The 27,164-nt window shown below is 37.3% G+C and overlaps 1 protein-coding gene across 1 annotated transcript; it reads left to right on the top strand.

The window, feature by feature from the left end:
- Positions 1–2,394: 2,394 nt before the first annotated feature.
- Positions 2,395–5,419, top strand: LOC136379768 (olfactory receptor 5K16-like). Its single transcript, XM_066347310.1, has 2 exons — positions 2,395–2,517; positions 3,896–5,419. The coding sequence occupies exon 2, from the start codon at positions 3,910–3,912 to the stop codon at positions 4,834–4,836; it is 927 nt and encodes a 308-aa protein (XP_066203407.1). The 5' UTR covers positions 2,395–2,517; positions 3,896–3,909; the 3' UTR covers positions 4,837–5,419.
- Positions 5,420–27,164: the final 21,745 nt, after the last annotated feature.

The raw sequence follows: 27,164 nt of genomic DNA, 5'->3' as shown, positions 1-27,164 counted from the left end.
GTAATATCAAGATTGAGATCATTGTCAAGTCATTTAAGAAGTGTGGCATTTCAAATGCCATAGATGAAACTGAGGATGAGGCAATATATGAAGACAGTAATTCATCATCAGACACAGATGACAAGGTAATGGATGGGAGTTTTGACAGTGATGAGGAGTTGTATGAATTTTATAAGGAATAAAACATGAGTTCAATAACTTTACATAATACATTTTTTTTCAAATTTTGGGCTCCTAAATTAAGATGCACCTTATACATGGGATCGTCTTATACATGGGGAAATGTGATATTTTGAGGAGGGTGATTTAATAGCTTCTAGGAGTTGTAAAATGTGAGATTTCTGTATTATTGGTCCCTGTTTTGTATTTAGATAACCTTTCTTTCTAAATAACTGCATGAGCATATCTTGTGAGAAATGTATATTTAGAATCAGTGTGTATCTTTCATTTTATTATCCTTCCTGATTCTAGGGCTCTTGTGGGGGCTCTTAGCTATGCTAATTGTGCCAAGGCTCCTGGGGATCAAAGCTCGAGCCTCTACAACAGCATGTTGAGACACTCTTGCCTGTCCAGCTTCATGTGTACCCCATCCCTAAGGGAACCACTTCTTTCTGAGAAGCAAGCCTCCTCCAGATTTTGAAGTGGTTGGTCTTTTCAGTCTGGTCAGGTGGCATAAACCTGATCTATGATCTCCCAACAATGATGTGTTTGGGGTAATTGTGAGTGTAGCCGGATTGAAGAGAGAGCAGCTTTCCATCTTTCCCTGTGGGTTTTCTATTAGGTTGACCTGATATCTTCCCATGTGATGATTGGTTAGCCAGTGAAGTCCTTTTGTACTAAACAATGGACCAATTTGATGAGAAGTCTATAGAATTCTATTTTGTCTTAATAGAATACTTTTTTAAATTAAGTGAGAGGAGGAATGATAGACAGACTCCCACATGCTCCCCAGTTGGGATCCACTTGGTAACCCCTGTCTGGGGCTAGTGCTCTGCCCATCTGGGGCCAATATTTACAACCGAGATATTTTTAGATCCTGAGGCAGAGGCATGGACCATCCTCGGGTGGGGCCAATGTGCTTGAATCAACTGAGCTATGGCTGTGAGAGAAGAAAAGAGAGAGAGAGAGGAGGGGAGAGAAGCAGATGGTTGTTTCTCCTGTGTGCTCTGACCAGGAATCGAACCGGGACTTCCACACACTGAGTCAATGCTCTACCACTGAGGCAACCAGCCAAAGCCATCAGTTAATTATTTTGTTGATCTGAAAGTTGAAGATGTTTTCATGAAGAGAATCAGACCTCATATAAAGATTAAATAGGATTAAGATAAAAGAATAGGTTAAAAAGAGCATGGATACTTTACATTAAAAGTAGATTCTGAACAAATAATCTTAGAATTTAAATCTAGGGCATCAAGGAATAGAGAATTGATGGATATATTTTTGGAGATTGTTTCTGAAAGATTAGTGGTAGAAAATAAAGCCATAGGTAAAATAAACCCAATCCATGGAGGCCTTGAAGTACTAAGATAAATGACGAATAATTGGTTTGGAAAAGTAAAAAGGAGCTAAAAACATTTCCAGTCCATTAGAGCATATCTATAATAGAAAAAGGGTGGATATGGGAAAACAATTAGAAAGCTCTCTTATGATGCATGAGTGAAACTAGAGAACACAATATCAGAGTTGTTTTACAGGATGACTCTATAGGATGGTCAGATCCATCAAAAGTAAAGGAGAAAAATGTAACCACATTTTTGCATCTTTCCCACAAATCCAAATCTGTCTTCATATTTTGGATTAAGTTCCACTTTCTCCATTAAGTGATCAGTAGGATTCTTTTTTCTCTCCACCAAGCTTTTCAGATGAAGAAGATGAGAGAGCGAGAGTAAGAGAGACAGAGAGATCTCAAGTGTGTAAAATATTAATAAGGTTCTTAGGTGACTTTAGTGATGGTTATTTGACAACCCCAGAATCTCAAAGGACATTTATCTTTAATTGTTGTTCTTTGCTTAACTTGTGTTTTGGAAACCATGTCTCTCAGGTCAGGAGTCTCTGCTGGAACAGCATGATGCCAATGCCAAGGAAATCCCTTTAGAATCAATGGCAATGTTTAACTTTGCCTGAGGCTAACGTTAATTATTATTACTGACCTATTGGTAGAGATGGTGTCCAAGATTCACGTAATTTATTCCCAAATGCTTTAAAGATTGTTATTTTTATTCTTTCTTTAAAAACAAACAGCATCAGGTGATCAATCAGCTACTATAAAATGTCAGTCAGTAAATTCAAAATATAGGGACTGATTTCTAATTTATATGTATTAAATACTAATTTATATGTATTAAAGCATTTAAATGCTTCCGCATTTTTATTGGTTTTGCATTTTACCCACTTAAATATTTTCTTGGCCTGTCTTTAAACTGAAGACGCTGTGGAAAGTCATAATGAAATAGTACAGTGGAGCATGCTACCCTATTCTGAGTTCAAAATACCATCGTCATATCAGTAAGTCTACAGGTAAGGTGACAAACGACTATAAAATAAACATGGAATGAAGAGTAAAATTAATTTCTAATTCAGTTGAATAATTTGTATTTTTCACTGGGAGAAAGAGAATGAGTTTTTACTCATTATTCTGATCCATTATCATCTACATAAAATAAGGATTATTAAAAAGTAAAACAGAGTCCATATAAGTATTTTCAATTTATTTACCATTATATGTTGCTAAAATAATAAGAAGAAGCTGTCTTTGCATACTTTTACTAAGTTTTTCCAAAATATTATAATTCTAAAGGTTTTTTTTTAATGTTATGGACCTAAAATATATAAAGGGCAAACTTGTTTTATTAATTGGATCATAACTCTCTAGTGATAAGACTCCAGAAAACCTTATTATACTATATGAGCAAACAGAAAAACAGTATATTAAATTCAGTGCAGATGATGATAAGAAACAGAAAAAATACTAACCAAAATATGTTTTAAAAACAGTGTACTCTGACCTGACCTGTGGTGTACAGTGGCTAAAGCATCGACCTGGAACACTGAGGTCGCCAGTTCAAATACCTGCACTTGCCTGGTCAAGGCACATATGGGAGTTGATGCTTTCTGTGCCTCCCCCCTTCTCTCTCTCCTTTCTCTTTAAAAATGAATAAATAAAATCTAAAATAAATAAATAAATAAATACCTATTCATCTTTTTTTTTTTAGATTTTTAAAATTTATTTATCTTAAAGAGGAGAGAGAGAGAGAGAGAAAGAGAGAGAGCAGGAAGCATCAACTCCCATATGTGCCTTGACCAGGCAAGCCCAGGGTTTCTAACCTCAATGTTGGCACTTTATCCACTGGGCCACCACAGGTCAGTGGGTCTCTCTTTAAAATATCCCTTCATATATTTAGCTGTGAAGGAATAGTAAGCTAGAGAACTCACTTTAAAAACTCACTGTGAGTCTGTGCAGTTTTTAGTATTAGACATTTAAATTGTCTAAAGACCCATTTTTATTTTCTAAACACCACATTAGTCCCATAGGAAAGTAATGTAAACTTGTTTATTGTTTTTCTAGATAAAAAGGCATCATAAAAAAATCTTTAATTTTGCAAATGCCAATTTATATGCACAGATTAGGAATTTTCACATCAGTATTGGACAATTCACTAGAGGATTAATTCTGTTCTGTGAATGCACAAAAGCATTTCTAGACATTCTTGTGTACACTATCTGTAATACTTTCTTCTCATAGATTTCATCTACAGTGTGTGTGCTAGTTTTCAGGAGACAGCATCAGAAGATTAGAGAGTTTTTTGTTTTTCTTTTTTTGCACATGGAAATATTAGAGGGAAGAATTAAGACCACTCTACTTTAGCTTCTCATTTCTCTGTGATTTCTATTTCAGCTAAGAAACCAGGAATGGCAAAGGATAATCACTCCTTGACAACTGAGTTCATCCTCATGGGATTTACAGATCATCCAGTACTAAAGGTCCTCCTGTTTTTGGTGTTCTTCGCCATCTATCTCATCACCCTAGTGGGTAATCTTGGCCTGGTGGCACTGATATTTATAGAGCATCATCTCCACACACCAATGTACATCTTTCTGGGCAACCTGGCTCTGATGGATTCCTGTTGTTCCTGTGCCATTACCCCCAAGTTGTTAGAGAACTTTCTTTCTACAAACAGAAAGATTTCCCTCAGTGAATGCATGGTACAGTTTTATTTTCTCTGCCTTGCTGAAACTGCAGACTGCTTTCTCCTGGCAGCAATGGCTTATGATCGCTATGTGGCCATATGTAGACCACTGCAGTACCACACCATGATGTCAAAGAACCTCTGCGTTCAGATGACGCTAGGGACCTTCATAGCTAGTAACCTGCATTCCATGATCCATGCAGGGCTTCTATTAAGGTTAACTTTTTGCAGGTCTAATCAAATTGATCATTTCTTTTGTGATATCCTTCCACTCTACAGACTCTCCTGTACTGACCCTTACATCAATGAACTAATGATATACATTTTTTCAATGCCAATTCAAATCTTTACCATTGCCACTGTCTTGCTTTCTTATATTTACATCCTTGCTACTGTTTTCAAAATGAAATCCAAAGAAGGGAGAGGTAAAGCATTTTCTACCTGTGCATCCCACTTTCTTTCTGTTTCAATATTCTACATTTGTCTTCTCATGTATATTCGACCATTCGAAGAAGGAGATAAAGATATACCAGTGGCAATTTTTTATACAATAGTAATTCCTTTATTGAACCCTTTTATTTATAGCCTGAGAAATAAGGAGGTGATAAATGTTCTGAAAAAAATTATGAGGATTTATATTCTTAAATGAACTTCATCTTCAATGGAAAACATTTTAATTTATTTAAATGGCTTCATAGATAAGGGACATAGAACAAGAAAATATGTTTTTATATATAATAATAATCTCTAAATCCTTAGACTGCTTTTTTAAAAGGCTATATAAATGGAATTTAAAAATTGTCTAGCGAATCTTAATCTGAATTTTACCATTACCAAGCAGGAGGAAACGCAATGGTAACTTTCATTACCAACTCTCATTATTTTTATAGAACTGTGTCAGACTATTGTTCTAAACCTCAACAAGTTAACAGAATCAAAATTAAATGATTAAATGTGTAGAAGAGTCTGCCTTGATTAACCTTGCTTAGTTAATGGAAGATGTTATATCTAATCTTATGTAGAGTATTTGAAACACTTAAAATTTTTTGGTAGGTATCTGGTCATTTTCATTCAGAAAACTGACCTGGAAGACCCATTAAGATTAGTTTGGGGGAGAAAGACTAAAAGCAAAATAATTGCAGTATCGATTTTTAAAATAATGAAGTTAAAAATAAAAAGTAAAAAAGAAAGTAATCAAGTTTAATCTACATAAGACCCATGAATGGGAAAGAAAATGAAATGAGAAGAAACACACACACGCACAGAGTCAGATATATATTTAGTAAAATAGTTAACAATAAAATATAACAAGTTGGCTGCAGTAGATTGAGATCTACTTTAACCAGAAGTATGATTGAGGTCTTTTACTTATTTCAAGTGTCAATCATTTTATGTATTATGGAATATAGAACAGCAACTTACATGGTAAATATTCAATAAGCATTTAAAAACATTAATGAAGTCACTATTTTATTGTTGTATATTTTTAAGTATAATAAAATTAATTAATATTTTATGTATTTCCTGGTCATTTTCACTTCTATGATTTATCTGTTTACTTCTTTTAAGTCTCCCTGTTATTTCCTAATTCATCTGTATCATTGTTTACAGACTAAAGTGTTGAAACTACTTGTGGCAAATAATTTCTGTGTGCTAAGACTATTTTAATATTTGTTTGTTACTTATAATTCATAAAAATTTAAATTTTATATGCTCATATTTATTTTTATACTATATAATCTTTTATTCCCTTTTGCTTAGCATTTATTAATCTGAGATATACTATTAATCAATATTTCTTTTTCTCTTTTATCTCCTCCTTCTCTTCCTTGTTTTCCTCCTCCTCCTATATTTCTGTTTCTTTTTTTGATGGTTTAAATTTTGCACTTCACTCCTGGTTCTGCTTGGAATTTATTAGTATATGTCATGAATTGAAGATAAAACTTTAGTTGGCTTTTTTCTCCACAAATTATCGACAGATTAATTTAACTCAGATAAACATCCGGAGAGGTTTTCTTTGAGAACTTGGCAAAATAATTCTAAAATTTTTCTAGAAGATTAATAATCAATAAAACAAATAAACTTGATGTATACAGATTAAAATTATGATAAATTCCAATAGTTAAAACGATTTGATTTTAAAGCAAGAATCAATAAATAGATCAATTAAAAAAACTGGTTATCCATATTTTATTACTCCGTATGACCTAAGAAGAGTAAGAGGAAGAAAGGATTGATAAGTGAATGGTCTTAGATAAAATGGTTAGCTATTTATCTCTTTCATTTATGGTAAAATTTATGTTTCCCCTCACTTAGAGATATTTTGTAAACATACTTTTTATTTTTATTTTTCCATAGCTGAAACTTTTATACATAACACTCTTATTCAACTGGGATGCATTTAGAATGTTGTGAAGTGAGAATTAAAATTTTGCATTTTCTTTAATGGCTTGCCAGTAGTTCAAAAGCATTTATTAACTAACTAATTTACTTGTTGATTTCTTTTGACTCTTTTTTATTCATACACAGTCATACACTCATAGACACTTGCATGTGCAGAGAGGTTTATTTCTAGACTATCTACTTTGCTCAACAAAAACAGAAAGCTCCAATATCTACACTTATATACTAGTAGGAAAGAGAGACATTTTAAGATGTAATTAAACTAAGCAATAATGACTTTTATGATTTGGAAAGATTCTCCTACCTCGCACCATAGTCTGAATGTTAGGATTATATAAGTTTCAAATATAAGATTCTCTATTTTATCCTTTCTAGTCTTTCTTTTTATGTGACTCCATATATTTTTTATGGTTTTTAATATCATCAGTATGAAGATGACTGAAAATGTATATTTCAAGGTCAGACATATCCTCTAATCTTCATATGCATATATATAACTGTTCAGCTGACATAATTATTTAATGTCTCAAAGACATCTTAAATATAACATGATCAAAAAGTAACTCTCGAGTTTCCCCCAAAACTTGATTTTTCCTGATCTCTTCCATCTTGATGATAGTAGCCTCCAACTAGCTGGGCAAGGAAAAGTTAGGAGTCATTCCTCATCTCCTTCTGCTACCACATCCACACTTCCACAGGATCTGTAAACTGTCTCTAAAATATATCTGGAATGTGCTTAAATCTCTCCAGTTATACTACCTTCACACAATTCCATACTGCCATCACCTCTCATCTGCATATTATCACATGATTCAGACTTGTCTGCCTCTCTGTTTCTCCTTTTATTTTATTTTTACTCTTTAATTTTTATTCAGAAATCAATATTTAAAATTGTAAGAAAAATTGCCTTCTAAAATGGTTAGTCTTCTGCTCACCAAGACCTATTCATTTTAGCTATAGCCACTTTGTAATTGTTTTAGCTATTTCATAAAAATTTACCTTTAGGACCCTGGCCGGTTGGCTCAGTGGTAAAGCATTGGCCTGGCATGCAGGAGTCCTGGGTTCGATTCCCGACCAGAGCACACAGGAGAAGCACCCATCTGCTTCTCCACCCCTCCCCCTGTCCTTCCTCTCTGTCTCTCTCTTCCCCTCCCGCAGCCAAGGCTCCATTGGAACAAAGTTGGCCCGGGTGCTGAGGATGGCTCCATGGCCTCTGACTCAGGCACTAGAATGGCTCTGGTTGTGACAGAGCAACACCCCAGATGGGCAGAGCATCGCCCCCTGGTGGGCATGCCGGGATCCCGGTCGGGTGCATGCAGGAGTCTGTCTGACTGCCTTCCCATTTCCAACTTCAGAAAAATACAAAGAAAAGAAAAGAAAAGAAAATTTTACCTTTATATTTCTTAGTATCGACTCTAGACATATTAATTAACTTTCTTTTATGGTGAATAAATATTTATTGATTTATTAGCCCCTTCCCACTTTTTTCACCCTTAATGTTATATCACAATTTTCAATAATTTGATAACCAGGTGTTTTTTTTTAAGGACCTGCAATTACTTTCCACCACAGAAACAACTAGCATACCATACTTATATTTTCTTTTCTGTATAATTTTTCTGAGATTTAAAAAATATTTTATAAAACTTTATCTTTCCATTTGTTCAGTTAGATCTATCATATGTCTACTAAGTATCTTCCTTAAAAACTAAACTGTGTCAAATAGTCTATTGTTCTTTTTTATCTTAAAGTCTTTTTTTCTGGTGCCATCTATTCTCCTGGTCCAGTCTAAAGAGATAGCTCACTGGGCCCAGTGGATCAGCTGTCCTGCTGAGACTTCCCTGTGCTAATTTCTTGTTAGATAGTTTTCAGGGTTCATTCTCTTTTTTTTTTTTTATGAGATCTTAGAAGATGGCAATGGAGTAGGCAGATAGACATTCTACTTGCTTCCTCTCAGGATCAAACTAAAGTTATAACAAATTTTTTTTAAGTGAGAGTAAGGGAGATACAGACACAGACTCCCACATGCTCCCCAAATGGGATCCACCTAACAATCCCCATGTGGGGCCCACATGCTCTTCCTATCTGGGGTTGCTCACAACTGAGCTACTTTTAATGTTTGAGGTAGGAGCTCAATGGAGCCATCCTCAGCACCCAGGGCCAGCACACTCAAATCAATCTAGCCATGATTGCAAGAGGAAAAGAGAGAGATAGGGAAGGGGGATGGAGGGAGAAGCCGATGGTCGCCTCACCTTGTGTGCCTTGACCAGGAATCAAACCTGGGACTTCCATATGCTGTATTGATGCCCTACTGCTGAGCCAACCGGCCAGGGCCATAACTAAATTTAAGGACAATCATCCTGACAAACCAAGTCAGGAGTACATGAAGAGGAGACTATAACCAAGGACTCACAGAAGAAGTCACATAGAGACCGGTAGGAAGGACAGAGAAGCGAAAAGAGCTGCCTCCACTCTCAGAGGCAAGCAGGGTCGGGAAGGACTGTCAGCTGTAGGGAAGTTTTCCCTGAGAAGTGTCAGTCCTAATCTCCAGACTGGACACCTTTGTCTAGAAGAGGTTTCCATTTAACATTTGGCAGTGAAGAGAGGCAAGATTTCTGTCTGCAAGAAAGAGATAGGAGATCTCAGAGATGTAGGCACCCTTTTAAAGGGACAATGCAGAAAATCTCATTCACAGCCATTTACCCAGAATTCCAGCAGAGGAATGGCTGAGAGGACTAGAGTTGCATGAAGAGAGTGTGAAATTGGCAACTCAGGGAGAGACATGGTGGGGAAAAGCTACTGGAACCCCTGTGCTGAATCATTTTCCAATACTGAAATCTCCATCTTTCTTGGGTGGAGCAGTTTCCTCCTTGTAGCAATAGCCTGAGGGAAAGCAACTGCCCCACCCTCAGGAGTCTCTTTTGCCCCACCCTATGGATGTTGGGCTCTGTTGTGAAGTAAGCAGCTTTGGCCAGGAAGCAGGGAGCTGAAAGGACTCAAGGGGTGACTGTGACTCAGTTGTCTGGCATTGAGGGTGAAGCTTCTCTCTCCCCCCCCCCACTTTCATAAGAATATGACTTGTGCTTCTGCCCCCATGGGAGATTTCGTAGAAACTGTTCAGACTGTGGGTAGACAAAATCTCTGGGGTCAGAGGCCATACCCACCATCTATCTAGTGGCCACACCCTACTGAGGTCTGTGAAAAACTTCAGGACAAACTAACACCTAGGCCCTGGGGTGGGAACCACACCCACCACCTTTCTTGATACCTGATGAATTCCAAGCAGCTAGCACACAGAGGCAGCAGGAGAAGGATCTCAGGGAAACCTGGGTTTTTTTGTTGACTTGCTCCCAGGCCTGGTGCTAGTAAAAGCCAACCTAGGTGTGCAGCTTGGTCCTTCCATGTGCAACTAAGCCCAGCAGAAGCAGCCACAAACTTTGCGGCTAGACTGGACAAGTTGGTGAGGGCCAGTCATGGGCAGTGTCTTACACTAGTCTTTATCAGGTTTCCTCTTAAGAGGCCCAGAACCATCACATCCAGTGGTCAGCTACAGACAGTATCAGAGAAAGACCCAATGAGCATCACTAGAAGCATATCCAAAGGGAGAGCTTGGCAGGCATCAAAAGCAGCTGAGGCAAATTCTACTTTCTGCGGTCAGCATCTGCACAGCAGCTTGCATACATTGGACAAAAGAGAGCCTCACAACCAGTCTTCCCAAGTCCTGGATAACCTGCTCCACTGGGTTAAGCTCCACAGGAAGAAAGGAGAGAACACAGACATCATGGTGTGTTTCTTGGAGCCTATTGTTGGGACCAGATAAGGGGCTTTGCCGCCATCTGAGGGAAGGGTCACAACAGCCACAGTGGAAGGCTCTCCCAATCTTCCTCCCTGAGACCAGGGGCTCCTCAGCTAAAAGAACTTCTGCAGAAGGGACAGTTGACCCCATCCAACCTGAACCTGATGCTCACCTTTCTGGAAGGAAATAGAATTGGAGTATCCAACAGTGACTGAGGGATTAGGCTATGGATTAGGGGCCATTTTTCTTATACTAAGCTCCTGACCAAGAGGCTTCCCAAGTAGGTGTCCTCTAATGTCCTCCTGACCTCAGTTGTCCTAATCCACCAAGCTTGAAAGAGTTGGTGGGGTAAGGCCAGTCTGAGCTCACTTATAGTCTTTCTACAGAAGTCTCTGTGGGATGACCAGGCAGCTGCAAGAAGAAGTGGAGCAGCTGAAAAGTGGAGGCAAATCTTAAGGCAGTTAGTAGGCTTTTTTATGGACTTGCTGTCAGCTCTAAGCAGGTGGAAGTGAATCCTCATACAAAGGTTGTGTGCCTTTCCCACACACCACCAGGCACAAGAAAGGCAGACACAAATAGTGAACAGAGTGGTAGCTCCACACAGATAGCCCAGAGTGGGTTACAAACAATATCTGACATCAGTCTGCACCCAAGCCTGCCTAAGAGGACCCAAACTCACACAACCAGAAGTGGGTGTCAGACCACACCAATACTAGACTCAACTAGCCACACTAGCAGTATGCTAGGCACCAGACCCTGCTGAGAGTAACTATGCCCCAGAAGATTGACACTGTATAGTATCTAATACATGTGATCAAGGTTGATTCCTAGAGCCAGCCATATTGAAGAGTTAACTCCACCCACAAAAGGAGCAACAGCATCCAAAACTCACATAAAACAGAGTGTAAATAGAAGCCTCAAGAAACATTCCTAGAGCAAAGAACTCAGTTCTCCTGGAAGTTTGTACCACTGAGCCCAACTTTCTCATAAAAATATCACAACAAATTTGGGAATCAGAGCAAAGCCTTCTAATACAGACAAAATGGGCAGACAAAAAAATATAACCCAAGTGAATCAACAAAGGAAATCCCCAGAAAAAGAATTAAATGAAATGGAAGCAACCAAACTACCAGATGCAGAATTTAAAATAATAGTTAATAGGATGCTCAAGGATTTTACAGTAAGAATGGATGATCACAATGAGAATTTAAACAAAGATACAAGTGAACATTACAAAGGACATTAAAATCATAAAAAAAATAACCAGTCAGAAATGTCAAATACAATATCTGAAATAAAGCCTGCACTAGAAGGAATCAACAGCAGGTTGGATGAAGTGGAGGATCCAATCAGTGATTTAGAGGACAAGATAAATGTAAGCACAGAAGTACAGCAGCAAAAAGGAAAGAGGCTCAAAAAGGCTGGGGGAAAATCTAAAAGACCTCTGCAACACCACCAAGCAAACCAACATCCTCATCATAGGGTTCCTGAAGAAGAAAAGAATAAACAAAGAATAGAGAACTTATTTGAAGACATCATAGCTGAAACTTTCCAACCTATTGAAGGAAAAAGTGACACACATTCAGGAAGCACAGAGAGTTCCATTAAAGGTGAACCCAAAGAGGCCAACACCACGACACATCATAATTAACATGCCAAAGTTAAGAGATAAATAAAGAATCTTAAAAGTTGCAAGAGAAAAGCAATTAATTACCTACCAAGCTTCCCCCATAAGGTTGACATCTGACTTCTCAACAGAAATACTTCAGGCCAAAAGGATTGGGCAAAAATATTCAAAGTTATGCAAAACAAGAACCTACAGCCAAGGCTACTCTATCCAGCAAAGCTATCTTTTAAAATTCAAAGAGAGAAAATAAAGAGCTTCCCAGACCAAAAAAAAGGCTCAAGGAGTTCATTACCACTAAACCAGTATTGCAAGAAATGTGAAAGGTCCTGCTGTAAGAAGAGGAAAAGAGATCTGACCAGTTGTCTCAGAGGTAGAGCATTGGCCTGGTGTGTGAATGTCCTGAGTTTGATTCTAGGTCAGAGTACACAGGAGAAGCGATCATTTGCTTCTCCACCCTTACCCTCTTCCTTCTCTCTATTTCTCTCTTCCCATCCCACAGACAAGGCTCCACTGGATTAAGTTGGCCTAGGCGCTGAGGATAGCACCATGGCCTCACCTCAGGTGCTAAAATGGCTCCAGTTGCAATGGAGCAATGGCCCCAGATGGGCAGAGCATTGCTCCCTAGTGGGATTGCCAGATGGATCCCAGCAGGACTCATGTAGGAGTCTGTCTCTCTGCCTCCCCAATTCTCATTTAAGAAAAGTACAAAGAAGAAGAAGAAGAAGAAGAAGAGGAGGAGGAAGAGGAGGAGGAGATGGAGGAGGAGGAGGAGGAGGGGAAGAAGAGGAGGAGGAGGAGGAAAGAAAAAAAGAAATGGAGAGAAAAAGATTTTAGGTTTAAAGAATAAAATGGCAATAAATAAGTACACATCAATAATAACCTTAAATATAAATGGATTAAATGCTCCCATCTAAAGACATAGGGGGATGATGTTGGAGTAATGGCAGCATGAGAGATACCGTTGATCTCTCCCCTTGAAATTTCAACAAATTAAACTGCTATAACTCAGAAGAGGAACCACAGCTGAGCTTGCAGGTCTTCCTGAAAGATTAGTGCACCCAATTGATAAAAGTTGGGAAGGATAAAAGTCAGGAATCAGAAGATAAGAAGCACTCAGAAAGGGGAGAGGCCTGAACTATCTGAGCTTTCATCTGCTGGGGTTCTGGAAAGGAGAGAAACCTGGAGTGACTCAGTCTTCTTCTGCCAGGAGGAGCAGAGAGATTGGGGGAATTTGGTGTGATATTGAACCAAAGCAGCAGAGCATGGGTTCACTGCCAGTGTTACCACAATCTGACCACAGCCTGCACTGGGACAGACACAAAAATACAAAGTGTGGGCTGCTAGTTTCCCAGATACCACCTCTCTCCTCTTCCTGGTATGGATAGTGGCAGATATATACCCCACAGCTGAAGAACAGAGGAGCTCTGTGTTTGGTACTCTGCTCATTGCAATGCAGGGGAAAACACAGAAAGCCTGAGATGCTATTGCTAAAACTATAAAGCCCTCACAACAAGTCCCACTCATCATTGAGACTGTAGTCCTACCTGCATCTTTGCAACAGCAACTTCTAAGCAGAGTTCAGCTTGGAATTTTACAGTTAAAACTTGTAATCCAGTGCCACCTACTGGAAAAAGATAGAAAAACCTCTCAGAAGTGTTTTTCTTCTAATTTATTTCTTTAGCTTTTTGTTGTTTGTTTTGTTTGCTTTTGATTATTGTTTTTTTTGAGGGTTTTTTTTTTTGTAGATTTTTTTCTGTAGTTTAAAATTTTAACATAATTGTATTTTTAAATATGTTTTTACCTTTTGGTTGTTGTTTTTTTGCTTGATTTCTTAACAATACCACTCTCCAATGACCTCAGGGTAGATAAAAGGAATATCATGGCACTCAAGCAAGAGATTCAGTTCAAAAAGAGAATTAAAAATATCTACAGAAAGCAATCTTAACACATAAAAACGTTGAGTTAAATGAGAGAATTCAAAATTGAAGTTCTTTTTTTCTTTTTTTTAATTAGTTATGTTTACATAGATTCTAGTCACCCCGAATGTATCCCCCCACCTCTGTATTCCCCTCAACATCTCCCTTGCCCCCCTCCCTACAGCAATCTCCCCCTTCCCTTCAGGATTATCCCATCCTATCATCCCCTTTCCCTCTGTCCTCTTTTCCTCTGCTCTTTTTGATCCCTCCTCTGTCTCAATTCCATTCCTCAGTTCTCATTGCTCCTTGGATTCCTCAAATGAGTGAGGTCATATGATATTTTTCTTTCTCTTCCTGGCTTATTTCACTTAACATAATAGTTTCCAAGTCCATCCATGTTGCTTCAAAAGGTAATATTTCCTTCTTTTTCATGGCCCCATAGTATTCCATTGTATATATGTACCACCATTTTTAATCCACTTGTCCACTAATGGACACTTGGGCTGTTTCCAGATCTTCACTATTGTGAACAGTGCTGCCATAAACATGGGGGTGCATTTCCTTTTTTTAGTCGGTGATATGGTGTTCTTGCGATATATTCCTAAAAATGAGATGGCTGGGTCAAAAGGCAGATCCCTTTGTAATTTTTTAAAAAATCTCCATACTGTTTTCCACAGTATGGAAATGCACCTGTCTGCATTCCCACCAGCAGCAGTGCAGGAGGATTCCCCTTTCTTCACATCCTCACCAGCACCTATTGTGTGTTTTGTTAATGAGCACCATTCTGACTGGTGTAGATGATATCTCATTGTGGTTTTAATTTGGATTTCTCTAATGATTATAATGAACATTTTTTCATCTGTCTGTTTGCCATCTGTATGTCCTCTTTGGAGAAGTGTCTATTCATCTCTTTTGCCCATTTTTGGATTGGGTTGTTTGTCTTCCTGGTGTTGAGTTTTACAAGTTCTTTATAAATTTTGGTTATTAACCCCTTATCAAACATATTGTCAAATATGTTCTCCCATTGTGTGGTTTGTCTTTCTCTTCTGTTCATATTGTCTTTAGCTGTACAAAAACTTTTTAGTTTGATATAGTCCCATTTGTTTATCCTGTCTTTTATTTCACTTGCCCGTGGAGATAAATCAGCAAATATATTACTGCAAGAGATGTCACTGAGCTTACTGCCTATGTTTTCTTTTCTTTTTCTTTTTTTTAAGATTTTATTTATTCATTTTAGAGAGAAGAGAGAGAGAGAGAGAGAGAAGCAGAAAGCACCAACTCTCATATGTGCCTTGACTAGGCAAGCCCGGGGTTTTGAACCAGCAACCTCAGCATTCCAGGTTGATATTTTACCCATTGTGCCACCACAGATCAGGCTATGTTTTCTTCTAAGATGCTATGGTTTCACGACTTACATTTAAGTCTTTTATCCATTTTGAGTTTATTTTTGTGAATGGTGTAAGTTGGTGGTCTAGATTCATTTTTTTGCAGGTAACTGTCCAATTTTTCCAACACCATTTGTTAAAGAGACTATCTTTACTCCATTGTATGCTCTTACCTCCTTTGTCAAATATCAATTGTTCATAAAGATGTGGGTTTATTTCTGCATTCTTTGTTCTGTTCCATTGATCTATATGCCTGTTCTTATGCCAGCACCAAGTTGTTTTGAGTACAATGGCCTTGTAGTATAACTTGATATCAGGAAGTGTAATACCTCCCACTTTATTCTTCTTTTTCAAGATTGCTGAGGCTATTCGTGTTCTTTTTTGGTTCCATATAAATTTTTGAAATATGTGTTCTATATCTTTGAAGTATGTCATTGGTATTTTAATTGGTATTGCATTGAATTTATAAATTGCTTTGGGTAATATAGACATTTTAATGATGTTTATTCTTTCTAAACATGAACACGGTATATGCTTCCACTTGATTGTATCTTCCTTGATTTCTTTTATTAATGTTTTATAATTTTCTAAGTACAAGTCTTTAACCTCCTTGGTTAAATTTACTCCTAGGTAATTTATTTTTTGGTTGCAATAGTGAAGGGGATTGTTTTCTTAATTTCTCTTTCTGACAGTTTGCTGTTGGTGTATAAAAATGCCTCTGATTTCTGTGTATTTATTTTTTACCCTGACAGTTTGCTAAATTTATTTATCAAGTTGAGTAATTTTTTGACTGAGACTTTAGGGTTTTTATATACAGTAACATATCATCTGCAAATAATGATGATTTTACTTTTTCTTTTCCAATTTGGATGCCTTTTATTTCTTTTTCTTGTCTGATTGCTGTAGCTATGACTTCCAGTACTATGTTGAATAAGAGAGGTGAAAGGAGGCACCCCAGTCTTGTTCCTGATCTTAAGGGGATTGCTTTTAATTTTTGCCCATTGATTATGATGTTGACAGTGGGTTTGTCATAGATGGCCTTTATCATGTTGAGGTATATTCTCTGTATTCCCACTTTGCTGAGAGTTTTGAACATAAATGGGTGCTGGATTTTATTAAATGCTTTTTCTGCATCTATTGAAATCATCATGTGGTTTTTCTCCTTTCTTTTTTTTTGTGATGAATCACATTGACTGATTTATGAATATTGTACCAACCTTGCCTCCCCAGAATGAATCCCACTTGATCATGATGTATAATTTTTTTCATATATTGCTAGATCTGACTTGCTAATATTTTGTTGAGGATTTTAGCATCTAAGTTCATCAGGGATATTGGCCTACAATTTTCTTTTTTTGTGTTGTCTTTGCTTGGTTTTGGAATCAAAATTATGCTCACCTCATAAAAGGAGCTTGGAAGTCTTCCTTCCTCTTGAATATTTTGAAATAGCTTGAGAAGGATAGGAGTTAGTTCTTTTTTGAATATTTGGTAGAATCCACCTGTGAAGCCATCCAGCCCAGGGCTTTTATTTGCTGGGAGCTTTTTGATAACTGTTTTTATCTCATTTGTTGTAATTAGTTTGTTTAGGTTTTCTGTTTCTTCTAGATTGACTTTTGAAAGATTATATGTTTCAAGGAATTTGTCCATTACACCAAGGTTGTCTAATTTTTTGGCATAGCATTTTCTTACAATATTTTGTATTTCTGTTGTGTCAGTTGTTATCTCTCCACTCTCATTTCTAATTTTATTTAATTGAGTCTACTCTCTTTTTTTTCTTGGTGAGTCTGGTTAAGGGTTCATCAATCTTGTTTACCCTTTCAAAGAACCAGCTCTTGGTTTCATTGATCCTCTGTATTGTTTCTTTAGCCTCTATGTCATTTATTTCCACTCTGATCTTTATTATTTCCTTCCTTCTACTAGCTCTGGGTTTTACTTGCTGTTCTTTTACTAGTTCTTTTAGATGCAAGGTTAAGTTGTTTATTTGAGCTTTTTCTAGCTTCTTAAGGTGTGCCTGTAATGCTATGAACTTCCCTCTCAGTACTGCTTTTTCTGTGCCCCATAAATATTGAGTTGCTGTATGCTCATTACCGTTCTTTTCTAGGAATTTTTTTATTTTTTCTTTGATCTCATTGTTAATCCATTTGTTATTTAATAACATGCTATTTAGTTTTCATGTGTTTGAGAATTTTTCAGTTTTTCTGTTGTGTTGATTTCTAGTTTCATGCAGTTCTGATCAGAGAAAGTGCTTGATATGATTTCAATCTTCTTAAATTTATTGAGACCACTTCTGTGCCCTAATATGTGGTCTATCCTAGAGAATGTACCATAAGCACTTGAAAAGAATATATATTCTGCTGCTTTAGGGTGAAAGGTTCAGAAGATATCTATTAAATCCAGTTGATCTAGTGTGTCCTTTAAGCCTGCTGTTTCTTTAATTTTCTGTCTTGAGGATCTATCTAGTGATGTTAGTGGGGTATTAAAATTCCCTTCTATTATAGGATTGCTGTTGATTTTGCCCTTTATATCCATCAAAGCCTGCTTTATATATTTAGGTGCTTCTATGTTAGGTGTGTAGGTATTTATAATGATTATATCTTCCTGTTGGATTGCTCCCTTTACCATTATGTAGTGACCGTTTTTATCTCTTACTATAGCCTTTGTTCTAAAGTCCATTTTGTCTGATATAAGTATTGCTACCCCAGCTATTTTTTCATTTCTATTTGCATGAAATATTTTTTCCATCCTTTTACCTTCAGTCTATGTGCATCTTTTGTTTTGAGATTTATCTCCTGTAGACAGCATATGTATGGGTCCTGTTTTCTTATCCACGCAGCTACCCTATGTCTTTTGATCAGATCATTTAATTCATTTAAATTTAAGGTTATTATTGATATGTAATTGTTTATTGCCATTTTATTCTTTAAAGCTTTATTCCTCTTTTACTATATTTGTTTCCCTTTTTGTTCTGTTCACAAGAGGCCCCTTAACATTTCTTGCAGCATTAGTTTGGTTGTAATGAATTCCTTGAATTTAATGTTTGTTTTTTTTGTCTGGGAAGTGTTTTATTTCTCCTTCAATTTTAAATGATAGCCTTGCCGGATAAAGAAGTTTTGGTTGTAGGCTCTTGTTCTGCATTAGTTTGAATATTTCTTGCCATTCTGTTCTGGCCTCAATGGTTTCTGTTGAGAAGTCAGATGTTATCCATAAGGGGGCTCCTTTGTAGGTAATAACCTTTTTTCTCTAGCAGCTTTTAATATTTTTCTTTATTTCTTAGCTTTGGTATTTTAATTATGATGTGTCTTGGTATAAATTTCTTTGAGTTTCTCTTTAATGGAGTTCTCTGTGCCTCTTGAACTTGTGTGACTTTTTCCTGCATCAGTTTAGGGAAGTTTTGGCCTATGATTTGATTGAACATGGTCTCTGTTCCTTGTTCTGTCTCTTCTTCTTCAGGAACCCCTCTGATGCAAATGTTGTTTCTCTTTAGGTTGTCACAGAGTTCTCTTAGAGTTTCCTCAGATTTTTTTCAACCTCTTTTCTTTTTGCTGCTTCACTTCTGTGTTTTCATTTATCTTGTCTTATAAGTCGCTGATTTGATCCTCTGCTTCATCCAGCCTGCTATTAATTGCTTCTAGTGTAGTCTTCATTTCTGATATTGTATTTGTTATTTCCAACTGGTTCTTCTTTATTATTTCAATGTTTTTTTAATGCTTGTAATCTCTTTATTTCTGTGCTCATTGTATCCATCTATTGTTGTTCTAAGATTTTTCAGCATTCTAATAATCCTTATTTTAAACTCTGCATCTGGTAGTTTGGTTATTTCCATATCACTTAGTTCATTTTCTGGAGGTTTCTCTTGTTGATTCATTTGGATTGCACTTCTCTGTCTTCCCATTATGTCTGTGTGTTTGGGTGTGTTGTTTGTAGAGCTGGTTGAGTCTAGGGTTGGTGTTGTCTGCCTCCAATTTTCAGTTGTGTTATTTCTAAGTCTTCTGGGATTGGTATCAGCTGTTGTTTGTAATCCACTGTTCCAAAATTGAAGTTCTTAAAATACTCAGCATAACACATGAGAAAACACTGATAGGCAACATAATGAGCTCTGAAAATCAATAAATATTTCACCAAGGAGATTTAAACTTTAAAAACAGAGCTGAAAGGCCCTGGCTGGTTTGCTCAGTGGTAGAGCGTCGGCCTGGCATGTGGAAGTCCCGGGTTCGATTCCCAGCCAGGGCACATAGGAGAGGCGCCCATCTGCTTCTCCACCCCTCCCCCTCTCCTTCCTCTCTGTCTCTCTCTTCCCCTCCCGCAGCCGAAGATCCATTGGAGCAAAAGATGGCTCGGGCACTGGGGATGGCTCCTTGGCCTCTGCCCCAGGTGCTAGAGTGGCTCTGGTCACGACAGAGTGATGCCCCGGATGGGCAGAGCATCGCCCCCTGGTGGGTGTGCCGGGTGGATCCCGGTTGGGCGCATGCAGGAGTCTGTCTGACTGCCTCCCCGTTTCCAGCTTCAGAAAGATAACAAAAAAAAAAAGAGCTGAAAAACTCAATACATAAATTGAAAAATGAGCTAGCAATTTTAGTTAACAGAACAGGCCATATAGAGGAGAAAATCCATGACATCAATGTCAGGCAACTAGAGATGATACAGAGGAAAGAAGAGAGAGACTCAAGAATTAAGGAAGGGAGAGAAAGAGAACTTTTCAATTATTCTCTGAATCTATCAGAAAGAACAATATAAAAATAATGAATATCCCTGGGCTTGCCCAGTCAAGGCATATATAGGATGCAACTAATAAGAGTTGATGCTTCACTATTCCTCTTTTTTCTCTCTCTATCTCTCTCTCTCCCTCCCTTTCTAAAAATTAATTAAAAAAATTAAAAAGAATAATGGATATTTTAGAAAAAGAAGAGAGGGAAAAGAGAATGGAGAGCCTAGTCAAACAAATAATTCATGAGAATTTCCATGCTTATGGAGAGTTAGATCCTGGACTCAAAGAAGCAAATAGAATGTTGATTTACCTCAACCCAAACAGACTTTCTTAAGGCACATTGTAATAAAAATGTCAAAAATTAATGACAAAGGTAGAATTTTCATGGCAGCTAGGGAAAAAAAGAACTTACCATATAAAGGAAGGCCCATCAGGTTATTATCAGACTTCACAGCAGAAACCCTACAAACCAGAGAAGAGTTGACCCAAACATTCAAAGTACTGAAAGAGAGAAATTACCAGCCAAGAATATGATATGCATCAAAATTTCCCTTCAAAGATGGAGAAATAAAAACTTTCATAGACTTATAGAAGCTGAGGAAATTTGTCATCAGAAAACCCCACTGCAGGAAACACTCAAGGAGGTTATTTGATCAGATACAAAGAATAAAACAAGTCAAAACTATAAGTAAAAGCTCCAACAAGGTTACAATATGAGCAAGGATAATCTGTGGCAACAAAAAATAAAAGAAGAAATGATAAATATCTGAAGTAAAAAAGGAAGATAGAGTGCAGAAGCACTAATAAGACAGAGGGCTCTTGTATATAAGAAATTTTTATTCTCAATAACCTAACAATAACCACTCATGAAAAAAAAACTGAAACATATGGCTTAAAAAAAAGAAAGAAAGGGAAAAAAGAATAGAATACCACCAAACAGAAACAACTGACAGAAACATAATGGAAAAGAACCAGAGGAGACACAGTGCTACCAGAGAACAAAATGTAAAATGGCTATAGAAAATCCTCAAGTATCAATAATTACTCTAAATGTAAATGGATAACTCACCAATAAAAAAACACAGAACAGCAGATTAGATCAAAAAGCAAAACCAAATCATATGCTGCCTTCAAGAGACACATTTAAGCTGCAAGGACAGAGGTAGATTCAAAGTAAAAGATGGGAAAAGGATTCTCCAAGCAAATAATACCCAAAGAAAAGCAGGTGTGGCCATACTGATATCTGACAATATCAACTTCAAGACAGTAAAGGTAACAATAGACAAACACAGACATTTCATAATGGTAAAGGAAACATTATATCAAGAAATATATCACTTTATAATCTATATGTACCAAATCAGGGAGCACCAAACTATATAAGGCATCTACTACAGATCTAAAAATAAAAACACAAAAATGCAATCATAGTTGGAGATCTCAACACACCTTTGAAGGCTTTAGATAGATCATCCAAAAAGAAAATCAATAAAGAAATATCAGTCTTAAACAACACATGAAACCAAATGGACATAATAATAAATATTTATAGACTATTTTATCCCTGAACATCAGTTTATACATTCTTTTCTAATGTGCATGGAACAGTATCAAGAATAAACCATATATTGGGCCATACAACTAATCTCAACAAATTTAAGAAGACTGAATTATACCAAGCATATTCTCAAACCACAATGCTCTGAAGTTAAAATTCAACTGGAAAAAGGAGGTAAAGTAAACCACAAAAATGTGGAAATTAAACAACATATTTCTAAAAATTGACTGGGTCAAAGAAGAAATAAAAGCAGAGATCAAAAGATATATACAGACAAATGAGATGACATGAAATATCAAAACTTTTGCAATTTAGCAAAAGCAGTAATCAGAGGGAAGTTGATATCATTACATGCATATATCAAGAAACAACCTAACATCATATCTGAAAAACTAGAAAACAAAGAACAAAGGAAACCCATATACAATAGAAGAAAGAACATAGTAAAAGTTAGAGTAGAACTAAATAAAATAGAGAACAAAAAAACTATAGAGAAAATTAATATAACAAAGAGCTGGTTCTTTTCTCTTTTTTTGAGAGGAGGAGGACAGACAAGGACAGACAGACAGGAAGGGAGATTGATGAGAAGCATCAATTATTTGTTCCAGCACTTTAGTTGTTCATTGATTGCTTTCTCATATGTGCCTTGCTGAGCCAGTGACCCTTGCTCAATCCAGCAACCTTGGGCTTCAAACAGTGACCATGGGGTCATGTCTATAATCACATGAAGAGCTGATTCTTTGAAAAGATCTATAAAATGGACAAACACCTGGCTATACCCACTAAGTAAAAAAAGGGAAAGGACCATATAAACAAAATCCAAAATGAAAGAAGAGAAATTACCACAGATATCATAAATATACAAAGGATTATAGTAGAATGCTATTAAAAATTGTATGCCACCAAATTCAACAATCTAGATGAAATGAATAAATTCCTAGAACTATACAGTCTTCCTAGACTGAGTCACGAAGAAGTGGAAAACCTAAATAGAATCATAAGCAGAGAGAAAGTAGAAACAACCATTAAAAACTTCCCCTAAAATAAAAGTCCACAGCCAAATGGCTTCTCTACTGAAGAACCTTGAAATACTTTGGGCCTAAATTCCTCCTACAACCATCAAAGCACAAAAATTTAGTCAACAAATATTTCTTGCCTTCTTCTCTTGTAAAATTGTGTAAGAGCTTCCACTGGTTTGACCAAGCTCTCTTCATATTCATGAGACAAAATTTTTACATTTTCTGTGGTTCCAGTTCAGAATTAATGGTACACTTTTAACCATCTATTTCCTGCAAACAATATCCTGATCTACACTTCCACAAGACCCTCTCAGTTAATATTGCATCTGATGGATAGTACCATCTCAGAATGGTTAGATGCAGAAAAAGTCAAATTTACATATGAATCAAAATATGGAAAAGTAATTTGATCAAAATTGATCTTATTGAACTAAGTTTGTGGAACCCTCGTGCAGAGTGTAAAACACGAGCTGAGAATCACAGACTACAGCCCTTAGAGTAGTAGAAGGAACCAACATGAGAAGTGTTGTAAGAGAAGAAGTCATGGAACTTGATGGCAACTCGATGACAAGATGGATATGAGGAGTGAGGTAATGTCAGGTGTTCTGCATAGCCCTGAAGGTTTGAATCTGGGGATATGAAAACTCTCCTCATTGCTCTTAGGTTATACTTGTGAATCTTGTTCCTATAACAGCTGAACGCTGATCCAATTCTAGCCTCACTGACAACCACTATTCCCCTAACTTATTCTGCTATAGTTTCCAGAACCCACTAGGCTACTTTCCAACTCAGAGACTGCAAATGCTATGGCATAAATGCCATTTGTCACTTCTTCCCCTGTTATCTGGGTAATTTGTATACTCTCAAAACTTTAGAACCCAAGAGATTTACTACCAAGGGTTGGGCAGAAAGTTTTTCTATGGTAGAGGATCAGTTGGCAAAATTTCAGACTGAGGACCCCAGAGATGACAGATTCAGTAAGGTCTACAGAGCTGTTATGAATGCCTTGCAATGCTATAGGCTGGTTTTGGAAGAGAAGAAGTTATCAACCTTCCACACTAGCCAGGAACAATTCTTTAAGAAGGTAGAAGCATGCAACTGTTCCTGTACCTTTACATCAGCTGCTTCTCAAGATGAAACACCTATATGTAGCACTGCTGCAGGAAAACGACCCTGATGGAGGACACACTGAGAGGAAGGAGAATTATTTAAATTAATGGAGGAAGGAGAATTTATTAGTAGCCAGTGAAGCATGTGGGTGGGGTTAGTAGCACCAAAGCACAAGCTCCTTGAATTAGATTTTCTTACAAGTTATATACCTTTACAGTATCTAAACAATGGGTGTGTTATTCCTTTGTTTAAGGTTTCCCAGGACTCAGGGAGAGAGGAGGGGGAGTTTCAGTGGGGTCAGTAAAGAGGAAAGGGTTTCCAGATCACTGGTCATAGCTACATACAGATCCTGCTTTTCTTGTGTTGCAAGCGGCTCTAAGCAACCATTTAGAGAACTATGGGATGTAGTTAATTTATAACTGGCTGACTCAGTTATCCCTACTGGCTTCTTTCCCTGTATTCTGCTTTCTCCTCTCTCAAAGCAGAAGGGAGGCTTGCTCCCTCCTCATTATGGGTAGAATCATCTCCAGCGTCTCCTGCATGTTCCTTAGACAATCCTGATTCACCTGACCCAGTATCTCCAGCACCTTCTGCAGGTTCTCCTGCCTCTCCAGCTTCCTCCTCCCAATAGATCACTCTCTCCCATCTTGCAATGCCCCTTCCAGTGTGCACGCCCACCACAAGAATAAAGATAAAGAATTTTTGTTTACATTCATTTTTTGTCATTATTTCTGTTACTACAGTACAGTGTAAAGTATTGTATATTTATGTCCTTTTCCTGTGACTTAGTTGTGTTTTTATGTTCTAGATCATGATTTTACAACTGTGTTAGGATAGGTAAGTGACTTAGGGTGTGTTTCAATTTATACCAAAATTTGGGTTATGTCACTGTCGTAGGAACGGAATTATGTTGTAATCTGAGGACCCCTTGTATGTGCTGTTTTCTCTGCCCATGCCTAGACTAGGGTAAGACCCCTATTGTAGGTACTCATAGTTTACTGTACTTTTCTTCACCGCACTTAATATAGTTGTAATGATTTGTTTAATATGTCTCTCTTCGCCACTGGATAAGCTCCACGAGGGCAGGGATCATGTTTGACTTGCTCACTGCCTATTCCAAGAGACAAGCTCAGAAGATGTCATTTAGTAGACAGTTGACATTCTGTTCATAAAACGTGGGAGGATATTTGAGTAAGCAAATGGCATCTGTAAGCTGAAATACTGTTCCCTTTCTTCTGCCCCTGTTATCTGGTTAACTCTATGTACCTCCAGGGCTCCATTTATGTATTGTTTTCTCAGGGATGCTGTTCCTCACCAGTCTCTTTCACATGCTGTGACAGCCTAAGGGAGCGAGGAGGAAAAGTTTCTTTAAAGACGAGGTGATTTCCCTTTCGTGTATGGCTAGTCTGAGGAGATGATTAGCTACTGTGAAAATAACCCCACAGACATCAGTTATGTGGAGTGATTAGGAAAACTTGGGGGCCACGTTGCATCCAGTTGTGCGTTACTAATTTCTAAGAGAGCAGAAATGATCAGAGATGGCCAAGAAAAAAATGCCTACGTTGAGATGCAAAGAAGCAGTTTTAAGAACGAAAGAATGATTAAACTTTTCAATATTTTAGCTAGGTCAAAGAGAACAGATGTTCTGGGAGGATAATTGGGGTTGGTGGACAGATCACTGGGGAGAGCAGCTTTTACAAAATGTAGGTTGCAGGCAATTAGAGAGAGTTAATGAAAACAGCAAGTACAGAATGCTTTTTAAGAAGTTTGATGCTAAAAATTAAAAAAAAAAAACAGATAGCAACTAAAGAGTTGTGAGGTCAATTAAAGTTTTCCAAAATAAGACAGAACTTTTCTCCTTTAGGAAAAAACACCTTTACAGTGGCAAAGTCTGAAGTCAGTTGAATCTTTTGACCACTAATTTTTATTTAAAAAGAATTTTTTTTAGAAATACTAGCCCTTTGGCCTTTACTACATCATGCTAGCTCTCTTCCTTTCCCCTTTGCTCCATCTCCTCTCTTCCCTCACTCCGCCCTTCTCCTGACTTGTGCTATTCAACTGCTAGCCACAAAGCACATGGCTATTAAGTACTTAAATTAGTCTGAATTACAGGGACTATAAGTATTAAAAAAAAAAAACCACCAGATTTTGAAGACTTAGTATGAAAAAGTAAGTATCTTATGTATAATTTTATATTGATTATATGTTTAAAACAATATTTTAGATATATTTTATTAAATAAAATATACATTATTAAAATTAAATTTATATGCTTTTTAAACTTTTCATGTGGTTAATAGAAAATTCTCTGTTACATATGTGGCTTATATTATATTTTTATTGGCAATCTTGCTCTAGACTTAATCACCTATATCCTCTCTCTTGGCTTCACAAAGTACCTCTACAATTGACACATAAATATCTATCTTTATATAATTGTTTGTTCAGACCTCTCCTCTGAGCCACAGATCCTTATATACAATTGCCAATTAGACATCTTCTTTTAGAAGTCTCTAAGGCACCTCATATGAAGCACATGTGAAATTAAACTTATCTTCTTCTCTCCCCTTTCCCTTATTTAATTTCCCTATCCTTATTTAATATTTCCAGTCTCAATGATTGCCATCATCACCCTGTTGACTAAGCCAGACTTTTAGACCCTTCTCTGAACCTTCTATTCAATTTATCATGAAGTTCTTCTCAGTTTACCTCCTAAAGATTTCTCCAATCTGTCCCTTCACTCATTGTACCACCTAGTCTGGGTCACTATGATCACTTTCCTGGGCAATTTCAATAGTTAATCTACATCCAATTAGGCCAGCTTCCAATCTATTCTTCATGCTTCTAGCAAGGATTAAGTTATAAAATGTAAATCTGATCATGTCAGCTTCTTTATAAAAACTTTCTATGGATTCTTATTGCTGTTTGAATGAAAACCCAACTTTGTAATATTGTTTACAATACCTCCACATTACTTGTCCCCTGCCCACCTCTCTACCCTTCCTTTTACCATTGTCTCCCTAACTCGCTTTGCCATGCTGACCCTCTTTCAGTACCTTGAACTTGTCGTATTTCCTCCAGAAATGGGCCGACCCTTTTATATATGTTCTTACAGCTCACCCACTTCACCTTTCCATAATAAATGCTCTCTCTCTTTTTTATCTTTAGAGAAAGACAGAGACAGGAAGTAGGGGAAAGAGATGAGAAGCATCAACTCAGAGTTGCTTCACTTTAGTTGTTTATTGATTGCTTCTCCTATGTGCCTTGGCCCGGGGGGGGGGGTGGGGGGGGCTCAAGCCAGGGACCTTGGGCCTAAACCAGCAACCTTAGGATTCAAGCCAGTGACCTTTGGGCTCAAGCCAGAGATCGTGGGGTCATGTCAGTGATCTCATGCTTAAGCTGACAACCCCATGCTCAAATTGGATGAGCCTGTACTCAAGCCTGAAAGCCCGAGGTTT

The sequence above is a fragment of the Saccopteryx leptura genome, chromosome 8 (genome assembly GCF_036850995.1).
Source record: "Saccopteryx leptura isolate mSacLep1 chromosome 8, mSacLep1_pri_phased_curated, whole genome shotgun sequence".
In the NCBI taxonomy this organism is placed as follows: Eukaryota; Metazoa; Chordata; class Mammalia; order Chiroptera; family Emballonuridae; genus Saccopteryx; species Saccopteryx leptura.
This window is presented reverse-complemented; position numbering and strand designations above follow the sequence as displayed.

Bases quoted from the DNA above. Each gene is read 5' to 3' on its own strand.
- LOC136379768 (XM_066347310.1), top strand. From the start codon at position 3,910: ATGGCAAAGGATAATCACTCCTTGACAACTGAGTTCATCCTCATGGGA.